Source organism: Melozone crissalis, unplaced genomic scaffold, assembly GCF_028551555.1.
Source record: "Melozone crissalis strain CALT ecotype California unplaced genomic scaffold, PUWL_Pcris_2 ptg000026l_1, whole genome shotgun sequence".
Lineage (NCBI taxonomy): Eukaryota > Metazoa > Chordata > Aves > Passeriformes > Passerellidae > Melozone > Melozone crissalis.
The window spans coordinates 8,853,809-8,880,535 of NW_026535804.1; the positions used below are offsets into that span (position 1 = coordinate 8,853,809).

The 26,727-nt window shown below is 36.2% G+C and overlaps 1 protein-coding gene across 1 annotated transcript in view; it reads left to right on the forward strand.

Annotated features, from left to right (window-relative positions):
• STXBP4 (syntaxin binding protein 4) overlaps positions 1-26,727 on the forward strand; it is a 63,577-nt gene that overhangs the window by 14,948 nt on the left and 21,902 nt on the right. The window contains exons 9-20 of the mRNA XM_054278851.1: positions 171-277; positions 654-837; positions 1,830-1,908; positions 4,407-4,489; positions 4,979-5,075; positions 6,380-6,492; positions 7,158-7,244; positions 8,320-8,385; positions 14,267-14,443; positions 16,684-16,800; positions 17,322-17,371; positions 18,501-18,631. Coding sequence (XP_054134826.1) covers positions 171-277; positions 654-837; positions 1,830-1,908; positions 4,407-4,489; positions 4,979-5,075; positions 6,380-6,492; positions 7,158-7,244; positions 8,320-8,385; positions 14,267-14,443; positions 16,684-16,800; positions 17,322-17,371; positions 18,501-18,631 — 1,291 coding nt within the window. The remainder of the gene's footprint in view (positions 1-170; positions 278-653; positions 838-1,829; positions 1,909-4,406; positions 4,490-4,978; positions 5,076-6,379; positions 6,493-7,157; positions 7,245-8,319; positions 8,386-14,266; positions 14,444-16,683; positions 16,801-17,321; positions 17,372-18,500; positions 18,632-26,727) is intronic.

A 26,727-nucleotide genomic window follows, 5' to 3' on the forward strand; every position in this document is an offset into this window, starting at 1 on the left:
TTATTTCTGGAGGATTGTCAAGCACAGGCAGAATGCAGAGCTGTTCCTGATATTTTTTGTCCTAATAGAACCAGGGGAATTTGTCCAAGTGCTGTGACTATACAGTTCTTTCTGTAGTGTTAGCAATTAATGTCAAGTTTGTGGCTTTGGTTTTATATTTGTTATTTTAGGATGGACGATTGAAACCTGGGGATCAGCTTGTGTCCATCAACAAAGAGTCCATGATTGGAGTCTCCTATGAAGAGGCAAAAAGTATAATCAACAGAACAAAGATGAGGTATCTGTTACTGTCAAACAGCCAAGCATCCAAAATGGTTCAATAGATCATATTTATGGTCAGATTAATGTGAAATGAGGTTTTGTGTGCTTAGAAGAAATGAGGAATACTAATTTTTTAAAATACTCAGTTGTAATATTATTTCATAGAAAAGATTCGAGTGCACATTTTAGACCTGCAAAATTATTATCCTTTAATGTTTTTAAAAAAATCACAGTATTTGTCTTTGTAATGATGGGTAGCAAAACATCCTTTTAGAAAAATAATTAAATAAACCCACACACGGTGTTTGGAAATGTGTAATTTTTGCAGAAATATAATCTTATGAATAATATAAGTATACAATATGTTGAAACTTTTTAAATTTTAATTCTAGGTTTGAAAATTTTTGGGAGATAGCTTTTATTAGGCAGAAAAACACACACAGTTTTCCACAGAATCTGCAGCATCCTTTCAGCCTCTTAACATCTTCTGTAGCACATGGAGAGCAACAGGCTGCAACCCTTGGTCCTCTTCCCTCTCCTACTGGGAGGCTGCTTTCACCATTCCCTCCAGATGCTGTGAGTGTACTTCTTAATCCTCTTACAACAAACTGAGCAAATGGTTGCTTTTCTCCTAATTGTAATTGAGTTTCTATTTTATTAAGAAAATGACTGTCTGTTTTCCTGCACAATATTGTCTTTGGACTATCAACACTTTTGGAAAAACCATGTTGTATAACAGGAGAGTAAACCACACTGATGAGAGGAATTAGTTGACTTGGGGTAAGAAAACAAATTAAATAAGCATTAACTGTGTTCTTAGATATTAAGTTCTCCTTCACTGTTTCTCTGAGGTTTTGGAATTAGATACAAATGGTTATGTATTTCAGAGACAAAACACTCCCTGCTTACTACATATGTGTGAGTACAGTACAATCTCACACTTGTTCTGTGATGATGAGATTTTTGCTTAAAAAAAGTCCTAAAAGTATGGGGTTTTCCCCCATTCTTTTGGCTAAGCAGCAATTGTTTTAATTCATACAACTCACCATTAGTGTGAAGAAGTAATGTTGACCATGAGAACAAAGATTTTAAAACTAATATTTCAATATTTGATAGCAGGTTTTCAGTTTATCGTATTTTTAAAGATAAATAAAGTATTGCCTTAGAAGAAGGAAGAATAAAATATTCTCAACTATGAAATCAAAACAGGTGAATTTCAAATCTTATATTTGTACTTAAAATTCTTGCCCATTTTTCTTTCCTATTAGGGATATAAATTCTTGCCCATTTTTCTTTCCTATAGAGAGACTGTGCTGTCTTAATCTGTGAAGGTTTTCAAAACCCAAGATTTTGATGAGGCCCCAATCTGATTTTTTCCACTGCTGTTCCATACCAGCGTCACCCCCTCCCTGCCTTTCTTTTTCTCCTGGGGTTGTTTTGCTCTCCCCAGCCCTTTTTTCTTCCCCCAGTCTTCCTTCCTGTCCCTTTTTTCATGAACCTGTGTTTCTCCTTTGGCTTGTGTTCTGCTTTAGGAATGGTATTTCATGACTTTTCATTTCCTCTCCTAGATGGAAACTGGAGTCAAGATGGGAGAGCAATCTCCAATTACTGCTCTAGACAGCAATCCTGCTGATGTGTCTGCCACGGGTAAGGGCTGATTTCATTCCCTGCCACCCTTTTCCTTGCTCATTCAATAACACTCAAACAGAGCACAGTGCATAGTGAGACTCAGTAGTCTTTAAAAAAAAGGGAATATTGCACTGTTTTTATACTCCTAAATAAAGCACTGAGATCAATGGATTTTTAGTAGCTTCTGTCAAATATAACTTACATTGTCTCTAACAAACAGCTGAAACCAAACAAAAATGAGTGATCACAACATTTGCTATACAGCAGTCATGATAATAGACTCAGTAGAAACCTGATAATGAAGACTCACATATAGATCAAGATTAGGTTGCCATAGAAACTGTGCTTTCTTGATTTGATGAAATTCTGGGCATGTGTGCTGCTTGCATGGTTTTTTTGCTTAAATCAGGGCAGCATATTGAAAGGATAGAATTAACATGCAGCCCTCTTAACAGCTTTTCCATTAGTAACAAATACAATATATCATGTATATTTCTGTTTTAGAGTCATGACATTGTAACAAGGACAAGAGTTACTTTGATCACATCTTGAAATATTTTGAAAACAACATTTAAGGAAAATCAGGGTTTGTGAAACATGGTCAGAACCAAATCTGAGCTGAACAATTGTAATTCCTGTGGGAAACAAGAATGTTGTATTTAGAAACAGTGTGACACAATAATGGGAGTCCCCATTGGCACGCTGATAGAACTGACTCTGTTCTGTATTTCTCTATGCAGACCTGAATATTCTTTTTCTTCAGGCAGCAGCAATTAAGCTTAAGCTGAACTTCTCAATCTCATGTCTAACATATTGAGGAGAGGAAGGACAAATGCACAGGATCTGATTCATTCCAGATATCTCTCCACTGATATTATTTAAATTGTACCTGCATTTATTATACCCCATATTAGATATTCAAATTTAAAATGAAACAGTTCCCATGTTGCAAATCTGACCAGTTGGTTCCCTGCCTTGAAGGGTGAGCTGAGCAAATGTAGGCTGTTGAAACTGGCAAAGTTTTAGTATTGAATACACCTGGAGATTGATGATCACACAGTTTTTACATATTGGCTATGACAAACACTGAATCAAAGGAACAAGACAAAAGTCTTTTTTTTTAATATATTCAGTATATAAGACTCTTGGTTAATATAATTCAGTACACAGGAGCTTATTTTTTTAAAGATACCAGGAGGGGCACAGTCTCTGAACACATCTGAAGAATGTAGGGAGGGAGTAGAGCAGAAAGCACAAACACTTGCAGCTCTAGTCATGTTTCATTTTCTTCTTATTTAACAGCACATCTTTAGAAAAGCCTGTCACTTCTTTCATGCTGCCCTTTTTCAAGGATAAACTTTCAAAGATAACCTTGAAAAATTAAAGCATCTCTAAGATGAGACACTCTTGTTTTTAACACTTTATAAAAAAATCAGCATAGTTTTGAGAAGTTTTTGCCCAAACTCACACATGAGGCTTTTTCATTCTGAGCTGAAGGGAAATTGAGCCAATTCCACCAAGGTTCTAGCTCACTGCCTTCAGACTTTTAATATAGGATGTGAGAGGTGTTAATGTCAGAGATTTTCAAGATATTTTGGTTTATGCTTTTGGCATGTAAAGAGAATGTAAATTACTTTGAGCTTGGAAACAGATATGCTGTGAAACTAAAAAAATTAAAAAAAAAAAAAAGAATTCTCTGTGATTCCTTCTGTTCCTTTGGAGAGAATCTCAAACTGCAAGATCCTTTACTTGTCAAACACTGGTCTGATTTCAGTACCTTTTTAATTCACTAATGAAATGATGAATTAAGACCCACATTATATTTATAAATAAGGAATGCAAACAATTATTTTTTTTATTTACATACATCTAAAATCCAAAGTGATAGTCCAAAAAACCCATTTAAACTTGTGTTTCTGACTATAAGGGTAGAAAGGGGCTGATGGGTGATGGCCTGATGGACAGGAGTTCTTAGAAAAGAGTTCCTTTCCAGGAAAAATTACTGAGGAGGCTGTGGGCTTCAGCCTGAGCTCCCTGCCATGTGTGGGAGCAGGTCATTCCCTCTCTTCCCCAGTGTTTTCTAGATCACTCCATGTGCCAGCTGTCACTTACACTGAGGGTGTGTCTTGGAGGTCTCTCTTGGAATTCACAAGTGTGTTTCCCTTTCTGTTTCCTGAGTATCTGTGTATCTCTGAGAGAAAATACCACAAGGAGAAGCCATATGCTTGATGGATCACTGAAAGCTGTTCCTGGTTGTTTTCTGTTCATTTCCTACTTGTCACTTTTCTATGCAAAAAACAAAAAAAAAAAAAATAGTGGAAGTGATTGATACCCATAATTTTTTTTGATTACAATTATGTCCTTTAAAAAAAGAAGCCAGTCTAAGGATTAACATGTATTTTTGGCAGGTGGGTATTTAGCTGGCATCCACTTGATGAGCAGAGCTTCAGAGCAATTTTTTTCAAAGCAATAGTTACCACTGCATTAATATTACTTTATTTTTTTTAATCTCTTAGTTATTGCCCCCAGCCAGAATGATGATTATGAGCCCCAAGGAAAGAACCTGAGTATTCATCTCAAAACAGAAAAGCTGGAGAGGGTAAATACTTAAAAATCTTGATTTCTCCTTCTTCCCCCTTCATGATGCAGGTAAGACATCTGGACAGTATTTCTAGGCTGACAAACTTTAAAGTATAAATGACACACAGAATTATCTATTCGGTGGATCTTTCATGTCGCAGGCCAATATTTCAGTTTATGTATTGGGCAAATTACTGTTTTTGTTAATCTAATTACTGATTAACTCTTCTGGGAATCAGAACTTCCCTCAGGATTTTTAAAGCAGTTATTAAGGACAAAGGGGTTTGCTTATTACACTCATCTGCATTCAAGGTTAAATAATATCTGAACATCTCTCAATTAGAAGGAAAAGTCACTGAGTGGCTCTGGAATAAAAGTGTTGTCAGTGAGAGTGTACCAGGATACAAAGGCTCTTTGAAGTGTAGGTCTTTAATTACTCCCCCATGTCCCTGCAGTCATTATCCTTAGTCCTGTCTTTTTTCACTCCAAAATAAGTTTTTCCTTCCAGGCACTGAATTATCTTGGGATTCAACTCACAGATGAACAGCAGCAAGCCCTAAGGCAGCAACTTCATAAAGATTCTAAGGGAACAGTGTCTTTTGGAGGTATTAATTTGTTAATTACCATAGAAAATAATGAAAAGTAGGAATACAAAAATTATAGATAATAACCATTAATATATTTCTTGTCAGTATTGGGCTGCTGCTGCAAATAAAATAATAATTTGAGGCAAGAACCTTATTTTGCTGTATAAAAATAAGCTTGAAGTTCTACTTGAAGCTAAATAACGGGAATGCAAATCACAAATTTATTTTATTAAGAGCAGCCTTGGGAAAGTTTTATTTTGTGCTCAGAAAATCTTGAATTTTTTGTTCTGACAATAGGGAACTGTAATATTTCCAGAAATTATTTGGGAGAGTTTTGATGGTTAAAGAAGCTTCTTGAGGCAAGTAAACAGATGGATCACTTAATTTCAGTATGTGGGAAGCAAGAATATTTTAACTATTGCATATAGAAACAGGTTTGCAGGGAGACCATCACAATTCTTCCAGCTAAACCTAATTCTGATGAGAATGAGTTGCTTCTTGTAGTTGTAACAATTTTGGTTGATGACACGCACAATTTAAAAATATTTTTCAGAAACTGTGAGACACGATGGTTCTGATGCTAAAACTGATGGAAATTTCCCTTTCCCTAAAGTCTGTGAAAAACACTAGTGTGTGAAAAATAGTATTTTGTACTTAAACATCCAAAAAGATCTTCAACAAGAAAAATACTGAGTGTTCTATCAGATTTTATGTGGTGTAAACTGACCTTTATATTTCCACATTTCTGTCATAGTGTAGCAGAATTTTTAAATCCAAAATATCTGGGTAATCCAAGTCATGTTTATTGTGCATTAAAGACTCTTTATATTTAAAACTTGGTCAACATCAATTTTACCAAGCCTCTATCAGGGGTATAAAGGGTCTGAAAAGGAAACCATGAGCTCTGAGCTAGCAGGAAATTTTTCCTTTTTCTTGTCTCCTCTGGTAAAGTCAATGGATTGGAAGGGCAGGTGTGTACACCTGGTGTGCAGACTTATTTCATTTTCCAGAGACACCTGCCAAATGCAGAACCTCTCAGGTACCTTGAAGGTGAACTTCACACCACCTTTGTTTTCTTTTCTCCATCACAATTTGATTTGAGGATACTTAATTCCAATGTGTTTGGGCATTTTTATTCTCATCAGCTTTACTAGAACTTTCTCTTTGAAGATACCTCTCTGATTTTCTTTTTTTCCTTTAGAAAACTGCATTTATCAGAGTGGCTGTTCATGGTGATGTTGGCAGTTGTGTTGCATCAATGATTTGTTACTAAACTGAACTTCCAGGCTACAACAACCAAATCTGAACTGGTTTTTTCCTAGATTTCATTGAAGTTTCAAGGAATCTGTTGTCTGTACAATCAAATGAAACGGATGATGGCCACAAATCTGAAGCCTTTGGGATGGGTGAAGTTGCCAGCTTGCAGGACTCACAGGTAAAATATGTGCCTAGTCAGTGTTTGAACAGTTGGGAGGAGATTATTGGAGAGTTTATTGTATGTAAAATAACTCCAAATCTTGGGCAGATGTTTGAAACAGCTTTGCAGCATGGGGTTATTTAAGATAACCTAGTTTCTGTGAAGCTTTTTTTAAGCAGCCTAATTTGAAAAAAGCAATTAATGTAATTAAATTGTGGTTTGTAGTTGTAAGTCTGGACAACATTGATTTACTGAGGTTTCTTAATAGAATTTGGATTGCTACAACCTGTGTGAGTGAGAAACAATTACTGGGCCCAGTGATTTGAACTACTGCTACAGTGAAAATCATTTTAATTTAGAGGTGACTTTAAAAAAGAGCATTTTTAGTATATGAACACTAAAATATAATGCCTTATTATTTAAAATATGGAAATAGTGACATATTCTTGATACTTTAAAAAACACTTTATTAATCCATTTTAAAAGGAAAAGTAATTGTTCATTTGGAAGATAAGTTGTTTAAAATTTTATTAAACATTTTTAGCATTTTCAGATCTGTAAACCATCCTAAAATTAATATTTTCTTCTCCTTTTATTAACAACAACTTTTAATATAAGATGTTAAAGATTATGGAAGACATAGTTAGCAATCCATTCAACCTTATATATTTGTGTACACACAGTTTGTAACCTGTGATTCCTTGGAGGATGATGTGGAAAAACTTAAGAAAGAAAGAAATGAAGCTTTAAAAGAAATTAGCAAATTAAAGGTAACATTTATTTTTTTTATTTGCTTTAAATTATTCAAGATACTAGGGGAGGTTTTTTGAGTGTGTATAGGAATTTATTGGTTATTTGAATTTCACGTGCAGTTTTTCAGAGATAAATAAAATGGCAGTGCAAACAGTCCTAATCACGTTTGAAGATTGCTTACAATGTATTTGTGGAGACAGTGTATTTTAGCCATTATACTGAATACTAACACATTTTTTAATCTGGTCTATAGAGAAATGAGACTAAGCAGACATTTCACAGAAGTGAATGTATAGAAATTACTGATTTGCATGGCCATTTTATTTAAAAATGATGCTAGTAACTGCAGAGGCTGAGTGTGTGCTAATACTTCTGAAAGGAATCAGAACTGGAGGATAAATTAATCTGTGTGCACAATTAATGCATATTTTCCCAGACATTACAAAATTCCCATGTCCTAAAGCAATAAATATTATTTCTTAATACCCCAGGTTGCTACCACATTCCCATGGTCCTGAATTTCTTTTTTAACAAACCATAAGATAGGAAGTTCTGTGTTAAGCTTACATAACTCTGGTTCTTCAGCAAGAGTACTGAGCTTGGGACAAAGACAATTTTAAAAATTGCCCATTGGTCCAAAAAATTTCTTGCTGTAAATTACAGAAACATTGGGTTGAAATGGCCAGAGGTCAGTTCTCTGTTCTATGCACAGTGATTCTTCTTCTGAGAGCTTTGTACTGAAATGAAAGAACCCCATTTACATTGAACACAGGGAATACTGAGCAGGTGTCCCTGAATTGCTGATGTGGAAAACTGACAATCATCAATCTATAATACATTGCTTTATTTCTTACACTCTTTTGCACCCATCCCAGAAATGTGCAGTAAATAATTCTAAAATACTCAAGAAACTTAAACAGCATCAATGAAATCACAGAAAAGTTATCTTTTAGAGATGCTTTTATCACAGGTTTTATAAAAGTTGTTGATAGAAGTTAAGTATTGTTATCTGTAGTTTTGAAAAAGCTAATTGCTTTAGGATCAAAACTCCTTCTCTTTCAAACTTATTTATCATTCTTTTTTTTTTAATAGGAAGAACTGTCTGAATCTGTGAACTTACAGAAGCAGTTAGCAGAGCAGCTTCAAGTAGTCAAGCAAGTATGTTGAAATCTCTAAAAATTATAATCATGTAAAAGTTTTTAAATTTTTTTGTGGAAGGGAGATAGGAGCACTTCTTTTTCTCTTAGAGCTCATATAGACTATGCTTTCACACTGATTTCAACACAAAGATGGTTCTTGTGCTACTGAAGAGCTTTTGATTAAAAGTGGAGAATTGATTCTTCGCTTTTTAGAGCAGTAATCGATTTCTCTGCTATTGAATTGAGATAGGAATCCTGAGACCAGCTGGATCAATGAAGTGGGATAATTATGTAGTAGAACCTTTCTAGTCTTAAGGGTTCTTGAAGAGATTTTGCTGCTCTTAGGCAACAGTTGGCTAATTTACAGTCCTAACATTAACTGCTTTATATGTCAACCAGTCTTAAGTGTGAAAAAATTACCAGGGAAAAAAGTTGTAGTCAGGATTTTCTGAGGAAAGTCTTTTTTCTGCCTCCAAATCTATCTATAATTATGAGCCAATAAATCAGAGTGTTTGGCTTCCTTGTGTCTCTTAAAGGAAATTCCCAATTAAATGTAAGTCCCATGTCATTTATAGCCTGGATTCAAACTCAAGGAAATTTCCTGTTCCCTCTTCCTCCTGAACACCCTGTCAGCTTTTCCTTCTAATGCGCTGGCTGCTTTCCTTCCCTCCTGCACTGCTGCACCTGTTCTTTGTGGGTTTCTCATGTCACATGTCATGTAGAAATGCAAGATAAAGTTTGAAAATCCCCTCTGTTAAGATTAGTTTTATATCTTGCTCCTAAGATTCGTTGAACAGCTTCATTATTACCTTTATTCCTTGAATATACAAGAGCTTGCTTGGAATCTTTTTCCATTAGTATTGTGTTGTTTCCTTCTGTGCACTGTGGGAAATAAATTGGGTTATCTCCTGGATATAATTTACTTGGAAGATTGTTCCAGTAATGCACTTGAATTCCCATTCTCTAATGGGCTGACTGTGTTGTTCTAGACCAGAACACTTGTTCAGTGTTATTAGTCCAGGCTAAAGCTGGTACAGAGTACAATCCCCAGTACAAACCTGCTTTTCCTGGGAAGGCAGCCTTGGACAGGGCTGCTTTAAGATGTTTTAAGTGGCAGCAGTGCCCATTTGCCACCACTCGAGGTCCTCCCACTTTTATTTTTCTCAGGTACTGTCGTGTGGTGGTGAGATTCAATTTTGCCCTGCAAACCTCCCAGGGATAAATACTGATTTTGTTGTAGGCATTGAAAGGGTTCCATGTAGTGAAGTGAAAGAGAAATACTAAATTATATATAATTATAGCATTGTATGATCTATTTTAAGAGATAAAAGTGGGCTTTTAATGGACTTTTTCTTCTGTTTATACTTGGTGCATGTTCAAGTGCATTATATTTATTATTATATATATATTTCTGTTGTTTAAAAACAATATTGGCGCTGAGATTCATGGTGATAAGTTTTTTTAAAATAGGCTACTTATAGTACAAGTTGCCATTTAACTTATGATGTGCATTCCTGCTTGAGCTGGTTAGTGAAAGGAGTTAATGGGTACATTATTGAACCCTAATGCCTGATTAAAAGTAACAAACAACCAAAATAAACAAAAAACCCAATTTAAGGCTGTGCTTAAGGTCTTCTGACTTCAGCGTAATTTAAACATTTTTAAAAATGACTGCTTTCCTGAAAAAACAACATTTTAAATGAGGATTTAGGTTACCAATCGTATATTGAGGTATATTTTGTGGTATTTCTCTTTTCTACTAATTGCTAATTGCAGAGATTACAGATTAATTAAGACAGGGGTACAAATATTCTGGTTAATGAACATGCTTTGTTAGTACCAATTCATCAAACAGTGCTTGACTCAGTAATGAACAGCATGAATAAACTCTTAAAATTAGAAATGCTGCTAAACTTGCAGTGAAGTAGTAATTATTTTCTAATATTGGTGTGAGACAATTAAAATCCATTAATTGATCTATTTTGGCTTTGAAGCCGTGATGTAGCACTATATCTTTGGGGCTTCCTTGAAATCATATGTAAGCTGGAATTGGCACAGAACACAGAAAGGCATTTCTGCGTACCTGAAGTCTTGCCAAGAGCACGAATGTGAAATCTTTAATGATGTTTTCTGTCTTCCTGGAGGAGCTGGGCTGGATCCTGTGCTGCCTGAGAGTCCTGGGGATTTCAGCCTGAATGATCCCTTCTGTACCACAGCTTTTTCTGGGCACTTTCTGTCAGCTGGAGCACTCAGCTGAACATAGGAAATGGGAGAGGTTGTGAAGATAAGAAATTGTTTGTGGTGTCCCAAACTCCTGGACTTGGTTCATAGGGCTGAGATTTGCTACTCTGTGGTTGTTTTCTCTGAGGGGAAAATAGGGGCTTTGAATGACTGCTGTTTTGGAAGCAGTATCTAATCTATTTCACCCTGCCTGAAAGAAGTGTTTGGTTTATTTCATTAGGTTTTTTATTTTATATTATTTATTATTTAATATAATTAAATAATAAATAATTATATTAAATTATAATAAATAATTATAAATTATTTATCAATAATTTATTATAATATTTATAATTATTATTAAAATAATAAATAATTATATTAAATAATTTATTATTTAATATCATTTAATAATATATATATTAATATATTATATATTTTTATTATTTATAGTAAAGATATTCAAGCTTCTTGTAAAGGATGATTTCAATATACAATTTTTGTAGAATTAATCAACAAGCATGATTGGTTTGTAACTACAATTTTCACATAGTTTAAAAGAATATCTTAGTTTAGGTGTTTGTGGTGGCTGGAATAAAACTATGATAAAACCTTCTCACGCTTGAATTTATCCAAGGAAGAAACAGAACCTGGCTTAGGAATAAACCTGTACCTTGAAATTGCTTTTTTAAGGATTCAGCTTCTCTCCTCCAGCTGTTAGTTCCTTATTGGCTGTAGTGGCTTCATACCAGATCAGGACAATGGGTCCCATGAGGTGTTTATATAAATGAAATATTAGCAGCTGCAGATCCCCTATCTGTTGTGTCTTAGAGTCCTGGATTGGTTTGGGTTGGAAAGGACCTTAAATCTCATCTCATTCCACCCCCCTGCCATGGAGAGGAACTCCCTCCACTATCCCAGCTTGCTCCCAGCCCTGCCAGCCTGGCCTTGGACACTTTTTTCATAGATTTGAGTGGGACAAGAGCTCGTGTTACTGAAGTGGGTATTGCCCATCAATTCTTCACTGGTGGGTCCCCCTTACCTGCCAGGTGAGAGAACCCACTGTGTGCTCACAGTGCCAGTTCCAGTAACTGGAGAATGGAAAAACCCAATGCAATCATTTCCCTTTGTGCCCCTCTGCTCCAGCAAACAGCACTGGTGTGTCAGACAATTTTACTAATTCAGTTGTAGTGTGTGTAATTGTTTCATTGTAATGTAAGAAGCCATTGTTCCTTAATTATTCCTTTAGGTCTTTCACTGTTGAAATCTGGTCATACTTAGTCTGCTATTACAGAGAAATTAATATTCAACAACTGGGGTTCCGAAAAAACAATGGAGGAGTAAAGGCAATTCTGGATTATAAGAGATTAAACCTTTATCTCAAGGATGTCTTCTTTCAAAATGAAGACCTCCCTTTTCATAATAGCAATTTTCTCTTCACTTTTCTCATGTCAGTTTATTTAAATAATTCCTGAGTGTGGGTTTTTAAGATGCCACCCTTTCTCAAGGCCTCTGTGTTCATTTATATTAGTCAAACTTAACGTCAGAGCATCTTTTCACTTTTGTCTCCAAGAATCTTTTTCCCACCTCCAGCCTGTTTCCCAAGGATGCTTTTGCTGCTGAAGGCTCCCAGCTCATCCTCTGTAGCAGCAGGGCCCAGCTCTTCTTGCTGTTGATTCATTTTTTTTCTTACATTGGCAAGAAAGTGCCCTCCCCAAAGGCAGTAATTTGACTTCCACTTCTGTAGGTTGGTAACTTCTTAGAAGTCCCTGTGTTCCTTGAATTGTTTCTAGGAAAAAGGAGTGCCAGGAGCAGCTTGCAGGAGGGGTGGGGTGATTACTGTGCTTTCAGGGGGTGTGAGCAGTAATGACCCTCACTCACACTGCTCTCAGTGCCATAAACACACAACTGTGAGGAAAAACACACACATCTCAGTTTGGGATGAGTCTGTGCTTCCAGGTGCAGCTGGTCCTTGTGTAGTTCACCCAAATGCTTCCAGAGGAAAAAAGAAAATCATTCTACTTGCTGTCAAATTAAAGGTCACTTAAATGGATCTCTTAGTGCTTGTGCCCTGTAACAGAAACCTCTAAATTATGCAACACCAATGTCACCTGTGTGCACTAATGGTGTTGCTGTTCCACATGTGTGGTTACTTCCACTGCTCTATTTTCTAAAGACCAGCATGTCCCTGGCCATTGTCCAAATTGGTATTGTGTTATATTATATTGCAAAGATGAGGAAGATGATGTACTGGTTTTATGTCACTGAGATTAACTGATTTGTGGCCCAGAATATATTCTCTATTAAGAATAACAGTGTAGAGGTTAAAAGTCATATGAAGCTGAGATTGGTAGACCATTTTACAGAAAGAGCATTATCACAAAATATAGGAAAACTTAACTTGAAGGATATTGATGGTACAGGACAAATGCTTCTATGTTAGGAAAGAATTAAATCTGCATTTTTAAGTTTAACTGACCTCTCTAGACATTTCTATTACGACACCTTTTATATGCAATTGCTTCCACAAAACAGGAAGATCTGGTCATCTAGGTTTTTTAGAAACAGCAATTTCAAACCCAGCTTCTAGAAGGTTATTTCCTCCCCATGGTAAAGAGTCATGGTGTGTTTCTCTTCTATGGGAGGAGAAACACCCCCCTGTTTTCCCTCTAGTTCCGTTCCCAACCAGGATATAATTATAATTATAGAATGTAATAGGTAGACCAGGAATAGAATATTCACCTAAGTATCATTAACTGAGCAACTTCTACAAAAAAACTTCTAGCTCTGTGAATTCGTGTATTCAAATCTGATAACTTTAATTATTCAGAAAATTGATATAAAGTGACTTTTCCTACAGATTAATTAATAGCTGACGGAAAAGGTGGCTCAGTGATTTTGGTGCCAGTGAGCCTGTACATTTTGGTGAGCAGTTTGTTTGTTTTATTCCTAGATGAGTGTAAACAAACTCCATTGTACAGACCTTTAGTTTGGCTTTCTAATTTACTAATCAGTTAATTTCAATTAATATTCAGTCCTAAAATGAACTGAGCAATATCTTTCTTGAAAGGAGATTTTGCAACATTTAGGGATTATGTTAGCTGAATTAAAAGCTAACAGTTTCTGATTTTCTGTACATTATTTATATATAAGTTTTATTTATCACTCTTCTGTGATAATCCAGGATATTAGGAACATAATAGGACCAGGAAAGAGGTAGAAAAATAGATTTTGAAAAAAAAGCACTGATTCTGAAAAGAGTGTGGACTGAATTACTTGCATTAAAAGTCCATCCACATGATGTGTGTGCTGTGACTAGAGTGTGAATTCAAGCAATAAAAATACAATGAAGTAACATCTCATTAAGGTAATTTTTGGTGTGAAAGCAATGGGGCAGATCAGCAGCATCTGGTGCATTTCGAGAAAACCTTTCATTCAAGTAGATTTTCAGTAATTATAGAACTTGTAATTTAATTTATTAGGAAAATTATGTCTCTGTACATACCTGCTTTTCATTTGCACATCGCAATGTTAAAAATTAGCCATTGAACCCTCTAACCATGAAGACTAACAGGTACCCCTGATGCCAACTGCAGTAGTTGTGAGCTAAATCTGCTCTTTTTTTTTTTTTTTTTGGTAGCTGGAGTTGTAACTTCTCCTGTGAATTATATAATCTGCAGGAAGCCAAGGCAGCTGTGGAGGAGACGCGAGCCCTGCGCAGCAGAATCCACCTTGCAGAGGCTGCTCAGAGGCAGGCCCGGGGCATGGAGCTGGACTATGAGGAGGTGATTCGCCTCTTGGAGGCTGAAATTGGAGAGCTGAAGGCTCAGCTCACTGAGCATTCTGGCCAAAATAAAGTAAGCAAAGCCTGTCAGAGTTACCATGGTTTCCTTGCTGTTGTCATGTATCTGGTTTTCATTTTCTTTTCATCTGCTTTTCTAAAGTAGGTCACTGTTTGTCTTGTATTATTCAATAACTGGGATGATGTGGATTGAAGAGGGTAATGTGAAGTGTACAAGGCTTCCTTTATCCAGACATCTTTGGGCTGGAAAAACAGGAGCTCCTGGTATATGTGGGTTATAGGTCAGAATGGCACATCTCAAGCATTAAGCATGGAATAGTTTCTGGGCTGCAGATGTATTGTCTTTAAAGAGTACACCTTGCATATATTTTTATGCTTTTGTACTCATGTGAAAATGGCCTTCAGGTTTATGTTTCTGTTAGGCAAATAACAACCATGTGAAGTCCAGTCCTGTTCCAAAGTAAATTTAGATGTAATCAAGGTAATCATTTGAATGCTACTAATCCTGCAAAAAAATAAAAACCCAAAAAAATTAATTGAACCTCATATTTTAAGTCTACTTCAGTACTTCATCTTCAGCAAGGCATTTCAGAACAGGCTAAGAAATAAAATACTTGATGCACTTCAAAAATTTTTTTCATAACTCCTGACCTGTGTTTTTGACACAGTTTTAGCAAGTGCAAGCAGGTTGGCATTTGTGAGGTTACCTTGCTTTTCTCATGAAAAATGAATGTGCATATGACCTGGTGAAGAAAACCTACTGAAATGTTGTCTTGTTTCATCCTGAGAATTAATCTAATATTTCAAGACATTAGAAGGTAAAGTCAAGCTCTGGGATAAACAAGCTTGCAGAGAACAGCTTAGGAAGTCCCTGTGGCTCCCAGCAGGAATTCCAATTATCTGAGTGTGAGTGATGAGGTAAATCACACCCTAGATGTTTTTTCTGAACATCTGGGTGAGATGCTCCATCTTTTATGTCAGGTGTTCTTGCATCTAGACTCTAGAAAACTGTTTTCTAGGACTTCTATAAATTACCAAATTTTAAGAAATTCATACAGTGTGGGTTGCTTTCCTGGAGGTTTGTTCCAGAGATTCTAGCTTGAGTTCCTGAAATTCTGACTGAGTACTACAATATCTGTGTGGAGAGTTCAATCTCTGCATTTCTTATCCAAGAGAACCAGTATCAAGTAGGTCCCAACTCCATTTTATAGCCTTTTGTCCCCACCCTGCTGTAAAAGGGGAGTCAGTTACAGGAGCCAAGTTTTAGGCAGGGTAACACCTGGTTTTTTTTCTTTAATGCATGAGTAAATCTCCCCCTAAAACACACTCACTAAATGGAATATAACATATGTTGAGGCATAAATAAAAATCAGATTGGTCCCTCTCACTTTTTTAGTGGGAAAGAGTGAGTTCTTTCACCAGCTTCTTCTCCAGAGTTTACAGTAAAATTACCAAAAAAAGGTGTTTGAATCAATAGATTCTTTGACATTCAGGGGGGATGATGATTCTGCTGCTTTGCACAAATTATTTGCTTCCAGTGAAGTTAGTAAGTGGGGTTTGGTGATTATTTTGTAGGGGTTTTAGAGTAGGTTGTGGGCTTTCAGAATGATCACCTGCAGTGTGATGAAAAAGTTTCTTTTTAACTACAGTGCTTTTTCTGTATTTTGGAAAGATCTTTCTAGATCTTGTGTTCAGCAGACAGCTGTGCTGAACAGAACATGCCCAGGTCCACGTGAGGACTTTACTCATGGTCCTGTCACAGGAGCAGTGCCAGGAACTCTAATGAAACCCAGAGCTGGACCTAACAGGGCTCACATCTTCTGCACTGAAGGAGGGAGGGATGCATAACACTGATCAATAGGTTATACAAGTGCATGCAGAGACATCCTAGGGGGTAATTCCCTCCAGGATGTGCCATAATTACTGTGTTGGCCGATGAATGTGTGGATGCAAGCTAGGGGACTGAGTTTGTTCTGGCTGTTTATGCACCCTCCTGAGCTACTGTCACCATTAGGTTGGTATTTTTGATCCATTTATCAGTCAGTTCAAACTCTCTTAATTTTCAGCCCTACTCCTGTTGTTATCTTCGAATTTTAATTTACCTTTCCATCATTTGCCAAAATCTGTTGCAGTTTGGAGCTGATTTGCCAGCTGCTCAGACATTCCAGTTTTATGTTTTACAGAAATGTAGAAAACAGCATGTTAAACATTCCAAACACTCTGTTCACACTATGTCTCTGTGTGAACCATGGGAGGAAAATTATTAGAATAAAAGCCCTAAAATACTTTTCCCAGGAGAGCATTCACGACTTGAGAAAGAGGGTTACAGTGCTTGACTGCCAGCTGCGGAAATCCGAGTCGGCCAGGAAGACCTTTGAGGTGGCCACTGAAAAATTGCTGCAATTTGTAGAGGTAACTCTGCCTTTCATCTTTGGTAATATCTTATTTGGAAAAGGGTTTTGTTGATGTTTGTGAGGAATGAGTGTAGTAAAATAGCTATAAACCAGTTTGCAGAGATCCTTCCATTCCTACAAATATAGATGATGTGTAAGTGTGCAGATCCATCTGGTAGTTTACATAATCTTCGGGTTTTGCTGTACTGGACAAATGAAAATGATCAGATAATTTTTTCCACCTAAACTCCCTCAATTTCTATGAAATTCCTCAGAAGAAAAAGGCAGAAAAGCTAATAGTTGATAAATCTTTAGCGTGTTATGAAACAGCAACAAAAAAAGGGATATGGTTATATTTACTTAATTTAAAGGGGTTATAATATTTTGGTTTTTACTTTTGCCCTTCAAGCTGGGAGAAACTAGACTATTTAATTGTAAATCAAGTCCCCCACCCCCAAGTAGAAGATCAAACTATAAGGTATTAACTTTTTGAATGTGTTGATTTATAAACTGTTAACACTTCTTGACTGTCACCAACAGGTTGTGCATGAAATACTTTCAGATAACTCCACTTCATCAACAATTTTAAGGTAATGAAATGGCAATATTAATAGTGAAAAACTCCACTATTGTTTCCAAGTCTCAAAGAACTGCCTTGTAGCTAGTTTTTTCTATACTTTTGCTGTATAGTTCTGAGAGTCATTTTATTGAAGGAGAGGAAATGGCGTGAATTATAAATTAGGCTTTCAGGATACAGCTTCATTAAAAACCTCTGAATTAAATTAAAACAGTTAGTAATTACATAGCTATGATTGTCTGGATGTTTCCATAAAGTAATTATAATGTACTAATGATTAGTTAAAATGCAAGGAACCTTAACAGTGGGTTATAATTTTTTAATTTTTTTTTTAGATTTTCCTAGGGGATTTTGCATTACAATGAATGCAGTAGCGTATAAATATATTGATAAAATGTATATCCATTTACATTTTGTTACTTTTCTTGTTTAAAAAGCTGCTGGGAATATTCAAGAAGATTTAAGCAGCCTTTGGTCCTTCAGAAAATTGGCATGATTGTGGCTATATATCGCAGATAGCATTTCATTAATATTTATGTAACAGTAAAATTGTTCCCTCTCTTTCCTGCAGATTTTTTTCAATACAGCTCTCAAGAAAATTAAATGTATTTAAGTGAAGTGAACTGGAACTATATTTCAAAATACCTAGGTAGGCTCAGACCCACTAGGATATTGTAGATAATGGGTGAGATGCAGTTCCCATTGGCACTGCACACAACAACGATGTTGTCTGTTTTATGAAGTTCACAGAATTTATTTTAGTGAATGGATTAATTATCAAATACTAAGCCAAGGTGACAAACTGACTCACTAACAGCAGAGAAGATAAGAGTTGGGTCCCATGAAGCAGTGTCCCTTCTTAAATGCTGGTATGAAAATTCCATTCAAGTTCCGTTCCTGACACCCTCTGAGTCCTTGATACTGCATTTTGAGTTCTGAATATTATTTGAATTGAACTTTCCAAAAACCTTCATTGTTCAGCCAGGACTGCTGCTGGGGCTGACCCACTGATTTGGGAGCATGAATCTTTTTTGTTCATACAGTGAGAACAAAAACACTTCAGAAAAACAAGTTTACCTTGTTAAAAGGAGCAGTTTCCTCTGTCATATTACAAATAAACACTCATTTTTTCATTATCTTAGTGACAGGAGGACGTTGTCCACTAAAGCACTTCTGGCTCGGCTGGGAAGGGTCGGACCCACTGTCACAGCAGCTCTTGCAGCAGAAGCCAGGGACCTTGCCAAGTCTGTCCGTGCCATTCTGGAAGTGGATTGTGAGTGAGTGTGTCCATCTCTGTGTGCTTTGAAATCTGCTATCAGTTCATCAGCCAAGAAGATGGATAATTTCATTTAAAATTGGATGTGAACTGGCTGAATAAATCATTCCTAGCATGGAAGGACAGAGCAGGTTCAGTGTCAGCTCAGGCAGCATCTTCATCAAACTATAATTAGAATATAAAGTTATTCCAGAGTACATTTCTTCGCAGCAAAACTTACAGCACAAAATTAGTGCCAAAGTGAGGAATATGAAGATTACCAGAATCATGTAAAACTAGCAGAATTTCATTACTTTAATGCTCTGTTTTTCATACTGGAATATTTACAAAATGTTTTTCTGCTGGATTTGCATGAACATGTATCAAAGTGTTTTAATGAAGATGTTGTTGCTGTAGGGAGTGAATGTAGGCAGCAGTTCCATTTGGAGATATCCATGTATGTCCTCAGGTCATGAACAGAAAGCTGTTCCCATTGGTGAAAATGATGGTAATTCATGAGAGTGACTGGAATAAACTGCATCAGTTGAAAGTCTAAGAAACAGGTTTGAATTATCATATAATTCCTGGTTCAGATCATTGAAATGATTGTGTATTTTGATGGTATTTGCCTATAGTTGAGCAGGCATGTCAGTTCTAATCCAATTTTGATTTACAAAAATGGAACTGAAATGGTACATCACAGGAGGTTTTGGAAAGGTGGTTAATTATGGTTGTCCATAATTCTTGTATCAAAGGACTGTTCAGGAATTAATTTAGAGAGACTGAAAAAATGGTTGTTGAGAAAATAAGATATGAAAAATAGTTTTTTGATGTTATTTATGAAGCATTAATTTATTACTCACTCCGTGGCAAAGAAAGCAAAATAAGAAGATAAAATTTCTTCAAAAGTGTCCAGAATATTAGAGTTAGAATTACTGGTGGAGTGAAAAGAATAACAGTGACCAGGAGAGGAGATAATTGGTTTTCCACCAATGATAATCATAGTTCTGTCACACTGAATTGCTCTTATTACACTACACAGAAAATTGTGCAAAGAAAACTTTTGGTTTTAAATGCAGCTGAATTCTAACATGTGCTTATGTCAAACATAATGGGTAGAATACATGCTAGAAAGCTCTGGAACCACAGCAGGGATCCATTTTATGAACCTGAGAATTAAAAATAGATCTGCAGAGAAGGATTTAAAGATTGAACGTCATCTTTCTGAGTTCATTCTGATTTGGAGAGCATTACAGATAGATTTGGGCTCTGACAAGCTTGGGTATGAGATTAAGGCTTTAAACCTCACTGGCTTTTTTCTCCCTCTCCCTCCAAATAAAAGTAGTTAAGGCAAAGGAACTATGTAATAGCATTCTGTCTGCAGTGTTCTCTGCCAGCTTCTCACTAAATGTTTTCCATGTGATCTGAAGTTTTCTTGCAGATGAACTGTCATAGAAAGTGGGCTCTTGTGTATGTGGTATTTCATAAATATCAACCATCAAAGAGAAAAGTGTACTAGAGACTACAGTGCAGACTGAAGGGTTTCCTTTTCCCAGGAAGGTGGCCACAGCATAATAATTGGTTATTGAATTCTTAGAGAGAGAACTGGAGTTAATATTTTTTCAGGTTGCTCAGTGGATCAGAATGTCTGGCTGGGAAACCTCTGTGATACATTTTACCTTCTAAATAGAACTTCTCTTTCATTATTTGCTTAATTCTTGTAAATACGAATTGAAGGAGCCCCAGCCAAAATTCCTCTTTGATTCATTTACAATACATGTGAAACAAAGTCTGGGTGCCAAGAAAATGTTGTAGAGTGTTTTTCCAACAGAAAACTGCTTCCTTTGTAAAAAAATCTTCCTTGACAACCAGGTCAAAATGACATATTTATAAGTTATCCACACAAACTATCCCCTTCCTCTGTAATAGCTGATGTTTTGCCTGAGGGAAAAGGCTTGAAGAATTTCAGTGTATTCCTGAAATATAAGAACACATTGCCTTGTGATACTGCTGCAGATCAGCTTTCAGCTCTGCAGGCTGAGTGACAGCTCTGTGAAGGCACTTGGGTGATTCTTCAGGCGAACACTGGAAAAAGAACAACAGCTCCTTTTCCAGGGCTTACTGCTTCAGGATCCTCCAGACCTCAAATGCAAATAATGAAGTAATAAACAGAATAATCAGGCTCATCCCTTGAAAGAGCCATTCTTCATCTTCTTTAAGGACTGTAAGCTCTTTTTAGAAACCAGGCCTTGAGAGGCTGTTCTGCTTTACAGAATGTGAGCATCTCCTGAACACTTGAAATGACTTCCATCATGCAGAGGATAATAATGCCTCAGTGAAGAACTGCAGCATTTAAAAGTAGTTGCTGCCTGCACTTAGTAGACCATATGGTGCAAATCATGCTACAAAGAATAGTGATAGCATTTTCTTCTTTTCTAATTCAAATTTAGAAAAGGAATACACTGGGTACTGGTAATGACCAAAATCTGATTAACCCTGGAACATACTTATCTCCTCATCAAAGAGCAGGCAATCAGCATTTTGAAATGGGCACTCATATAACACAGCTTTCAAGTATTTTGGCTGCTGATTTCCGCCCTCTGCCTCTGACACTTCTGTCCAAAAATACAATCTTGCTGTAATTGACACAATTCCAACCATCCCCATCCAGGAAGTGCTCTGAAGCCAGGGTCTCCACTCAGTGGGAACTCAACCACTGAATTTTGAGCTTTTTTATCCCATCACATTCCTGTAATTTGCTCTCAGCCCGGGATCTGACATGAGGCAATCACGCTGAAGTTCACTCAAATGATATCCAAATTAATACAGGTTCCAAAACTCCTACTTAATTTACTCATATTGATCTTGCCAGTCACTCTGCATTTGATTTTGAAGATCCTACAGGCAGAAGTTTAGTTGCCTGGATCTTATATTAATTTCCCTGAATGCTGACTAGATAAGAGAACAGAAACTGCTGCTGCTCAGCATCCATTAGTGCTTGTTCTCTTGATGGTTAAAATTGCTTTTTATTTTTGGGCAATGCCTTAGATCTTTGGCATTAAAAGCTGAAATATTGGATCTATCCATTTCTTCAGTTTAGGGATTTTTCAGCTATAATGTGTTCAAATGCCAAAACCATTCCATAGTCAGGAAAGTGTCAGTTCTCCCTTCCTGTTCTTTTGACAGTGTGGGTGGAACTAAGCTGTAGAGTAACAAGGCTTCACAAATAACAATTTTGCTATTTTGAAAAAGGCCAGTATTATGAAGTATTCATATTTCTTTTGTTTGTTGCAGGCCTGGTGTGTTTGTCTGTTACAACAGAATAAATGCTATTTATTTATACATTTATTATACATTATTTATTCATACATTTTTGCTATTCTGTTCTTGAATCTTGTATTTTATGAACACAGCAGTGCTGTAACTTTGTGCGGGTAATTGGCTGTAGTTCATCAGCCAGAACATCAGCTGCTCCCCCTCCCCTTTTTGCCTTCTGCCTGTACATCAAAATCCAGCTGTTACTGTGGCATGTCCTGTTAACTTCTATTAGTTTGGCTCCTGATATTAAAGATGCTGTATCTTCCTGTATTTTTAGTATTAGGCAAATTTATTTCCTGCAAGGTCCAGCTTGAGGGAGGAGTGTGCATTGAGGGAATTCCTCTGACATTCTTTCTGCTGATGAACTACAACTGTACCTGTCCCTCCCCACTGGAAGCAGCATAATGACAACTAAAGAGATAGCTCTGTGTGTTCATTGTGCTGGCAAGGCCATAAATATTTCAGTGAATTACTGAAATCAGAAATAGAAGAGCCCTGGTAAATTATACAGAGTATATCCTGAACGCAGCTGTACAGCTCCCTTTTTAATAGTTTTTGCTAGCAAAAAAATTAATATCACTGCTGTGTGCTTTAAAGGTAAAAAGCTTATATTTGTCAGCTAAACATTAGCTGAGACAGTACTTCCACTAGAAAATATTGATTTGGTGACATTAATATGTATTATTTCTTTGAAACTTTTAACAACAACAGAAGTAGTGAGTTTTCCCAAAAGGAAATTTATCAACTGTTTTATTCAAAGGAAAATTTCACAGTTTTGCTATCCCTGAAGGTTGATTTTTTTCTTTTCCTCCTAACAAAAATACTTGACAGTAAGATAGTTTCATTTTTGTCAAAAGTAATGTGATTAAGTTATTCAATTAACTTTTTGCTGTTGAATCTTATTTGAGTTGACATTAAAAAGAAAATATAGAAATCTCAGAATTACATTATTTTAATTTTTACAATAAACATCAGTTATATCCAAGTTGAGAAGTAGATCTGTTTCACATTATATTTCAGACCTTGTTAAATTTTTGCCTTCCTTTGAAAATCGGAATGTTTCATTAAAAATTTTATACCTTTTTTGCAACTCTTTAGATTCATTGCAAATCAGATCACAGGAAGAAACCCAAAGGCTTCTTTAATTTTTATGCAAGTACAACTTATGTACTTGCATAAAAATTAAAATTCAAAGGTGCATAACAAGGAAAATGGCTTCTGTAATCTTCAGGAAAAAAAATCCAATCATATTTAATATCATTTTACAAGGATGCAGTCAAGAATGCGAAAGCTTTTTTCTACATAACTATCTACTTGCAGCAAGACTTTTAATTTTCTGGAAATCATTTAAATGTCCAATTTTGCCTGCTCGGTAAAAAAAAAAGAAGAGTTGTAATTCTGACAGTGTTCACAGAACTGCAATTTCAAAAAGAAAATCTGTCCAAGAATTTGAATATGTTTCATTGCAACAGAAAATAAATGTTGCAACTAAGAAATGTAATACTGAACAGTATTGAAAATAATTCTAATATAAATGAAATTGAGTGTGTATAAAAATTAATTTGAAATGGGAGCACTAAACCTCTGAGACAAGTCCGTTCTCTCTCCAGTCAGTAAGTCTGATAGAAACTGCTTTACTGATGTGATTTCTACACCTTGATTAAAATTATTGCCCCAATTTTTAAAAGAAATTTGAGTCACGAAGCAGCTGAGTTGTTCGTTCATAGGTAAGAACAACAAAAACTCAAGGATTTAACAAAAGTCTTCTGAATTTAATACTTACATTTTTTTCTGATTAAGTGTCTTATTGATAGGAAATCCTGAAAGGAGCTTTTTTTTCCTTCCTGGACAGTATCCTACAATTACTAAAATTTAGTATTACATTAGGGATGGTGTTCTCCAGCAGCCTTTGGTAACTGTCAGGTTTATCAGTGACTTGTAAAAATTCTTTGCTTCTGGTTTATCATTGCTGTGTGTGATGTTTATGCAGTGACTTTTCATTGAACAAAAATCCCTGGGCTGTGAAACATTGTCAGGGAGCACCTTTGCACTGTCTGCCCTGGAAATCTTCATCGGGGAAGGAATGACTGATGAGGAAGCACAGACAGCCATGGGCTCCCTTTCAGGTTTCTGACAACATTTTACTGAGTTGGTTTCTTGCCTTCTTTATCATAATTGCTGCAGCTCAGTACTGCAGCTCTGATGCAAAGTTTAAGTGCTGTGTGCTGGATCCACATTAATTTTGTAATGCATGGTTATCCACATATTTTTTAGGTGATTTAGACTTAGAGCTGTGGTTTTCAGGCTGTACTGGGTCATCAGCCACTGAGCTGCAAAAGCCTCATGACTGATTTACAACTTTTCTGCAGAACCTGGACTCTTTTATATTCTTTTCTATTGCAAGATTTATTATGATAATCTGGGATCAGTTTTGATGTTGGGTGGTGATCTCTGACTCAAAAAAAAAAAAAAAAAAGGCTTCCAAGCTGTAAGCATCATCATTGATGAAATACTAATATTTAAGTGCTTATCTGCACTTAAAAGCAGTGCCTGTAATGTTATGGAAATAAGTTATGCCAGTGCAGCCAAATCAAGGCTAATACAAAATATAAAAAAAAAAAAAATTCAGAATAACCAAAAAAAAAAATAAAAAAGAAAACAAGACCAAAAAAAACCCTTTTGCTGTTTTACCTTTCACTGTGGTTTTGTTGTTTTGTTTGGTTTTAGTGTTAATGTTGGGGTGTGAATACAAGTGCTGTCTGATGAGCCTTGAAAACATTCTCTAAACCTTGTTTCTCTGGCCAGGATTGCCTTGGGTTTACAAGAAATACTTTAAAGGAGACAAGAGAGGAGTTTTTTGGTGCATAATATAATTAAAATGTATCACCTCCACGAACACAAGACATAAAAACGCCTTGCAAATGGGAAGCAGAACAAATGTCTGCATATAATGTAAATTACACAAAAGTGTACTTTTGTGTAATTTACATTATATGCACACTACAAAAGTGTGTAGAAAAGTAGCACTCAGTAGTTTGCCAACAAGGCATCAGAAAAGATTTAGCTGGGAAGGACCTGCAGCAATTACACCGTGCATCTGTGTGCCTCCAGCAACACAAATTATTATTAGCTCAGACAAACAGGTATTTGTCTAACATATCCCACTGCTTCTGCGGGCCAGCTATTGCTATCCTTAATTATCTTTGCCACTAGATACCTTTTCCTTTGGCTTAAATCCTCCTCACTGTGGTTAAAGCCTGTTACTGCTTGTCTTGACCCCACTATTTCCTCTTAGTGGCAGCATTTAAAATATTTGAAGATTATGTAGCATCTCCACCCAGTTTGCTGTTCCCCCAAATGAATGACGCCAGTTTGGTGAATTTTTCTCTACACCACATCTCTCCTGGCCACTTCCTTACCTTTGCACTTCTCTGACTTCTCTCCAATTCATCAAAGTTATACTGAGTTCTGTACTTGAGAGCTTCCTGCAGGAGACAAAAATGGAATAACCTTGTTTGCTTTAATATGAATTCATACCATGTCCCAAAAGGGGCTTCCTTTCCCCAGTAGCTCCACGTTACTGGTTCCTGTGAAGTTTGGACTTTCTTTTACTCCCAGAACCAAAGGCATTTGGGTGTGCCCACTTCCCTCTGGGCAGCTGATTATCCACATCTTGAATACAACACTCTGTTGTTGTCTTTATCCAGCTGCACCCCCTTTACTTCAGACATTTGATCCAGTTAGTCAAGCCCTTACAAAATTCTAATCTTGTTTTTCAATGGTATTTCAAAGAAAGGTCCTTTTACCAATGGGTTTTAAATCCTGAATTATCCCCAAACTCCCCTTCCTTGGGCTAAACCCACGTTTTGTTGAGTGTGAGTGAGGAATGACATTCTTTTCACCTAACTGCCCTTACTTGGGGTGTTGTTACAGGGCCCAGGAACTAGACCCTGCTTATTCAATTTGGTGTCCAAGTATCAGAACATTACAGTAATTATGGACAAGCAGAGAAGCCAGATAAAAGCTGACATTAATAAGGACAGAATAATTTTAGACCCTGATCAAATCAGAAAACGCATTTAAATATCAGTTATGAACAAGTTGCATGCTGATTTATTGGTGATTGAATATGCATGTTAATCCCCATGTTTCACAGCAAGGAAAAACACAATTCAGTGTCTACAGCTAAATACATAGTCTAAAGCTTGTATTTCAAGACAGTTCTTTAATGTGACCTAGATTTCAGAGCTCTGTTGTTGCTGCTAGAAAAGCAAATTATTCTCTCTCCATTCACTTACCTTTAATGAGAAAAGATGAGTCAGCTTTTGAATAGGCACTGCCTGTCCTGACTTTCAAATCAAAACATTTTAATAATGAAAAACAAGTGATATAATAATATCTTAAAATACAGATGACCTAACAAGATTAGTGCAGTCTCATTAGGATAATTTCCAGCATTTTTAATCCCTGAAAAAAAAAACTTCATTAAAAGTCTACAGACTTGTTTCATTCAGACTGTGACCCCTCTATGAAAAATTAGTTGACTTTGTGCCTCTTCCCATACAAGTTGTATTTGCTCTTGGTAGCTATGGAGACTGAAATCAAAACTCTCCAGATTCATCAATTTTACTGGATGGTAAATACTTCCTAAACTGTCTCTCTATTAATTTCTGTTGACATAATGCTTAGAATTTTGATATATTAATCCTTCATTATAGCATGGTGTTTTGACATAAGGGAGGAAACAAACTTTGAATTTCTGTGGCACAGAAATGCAAATTGTTCCCAAGTTGGAG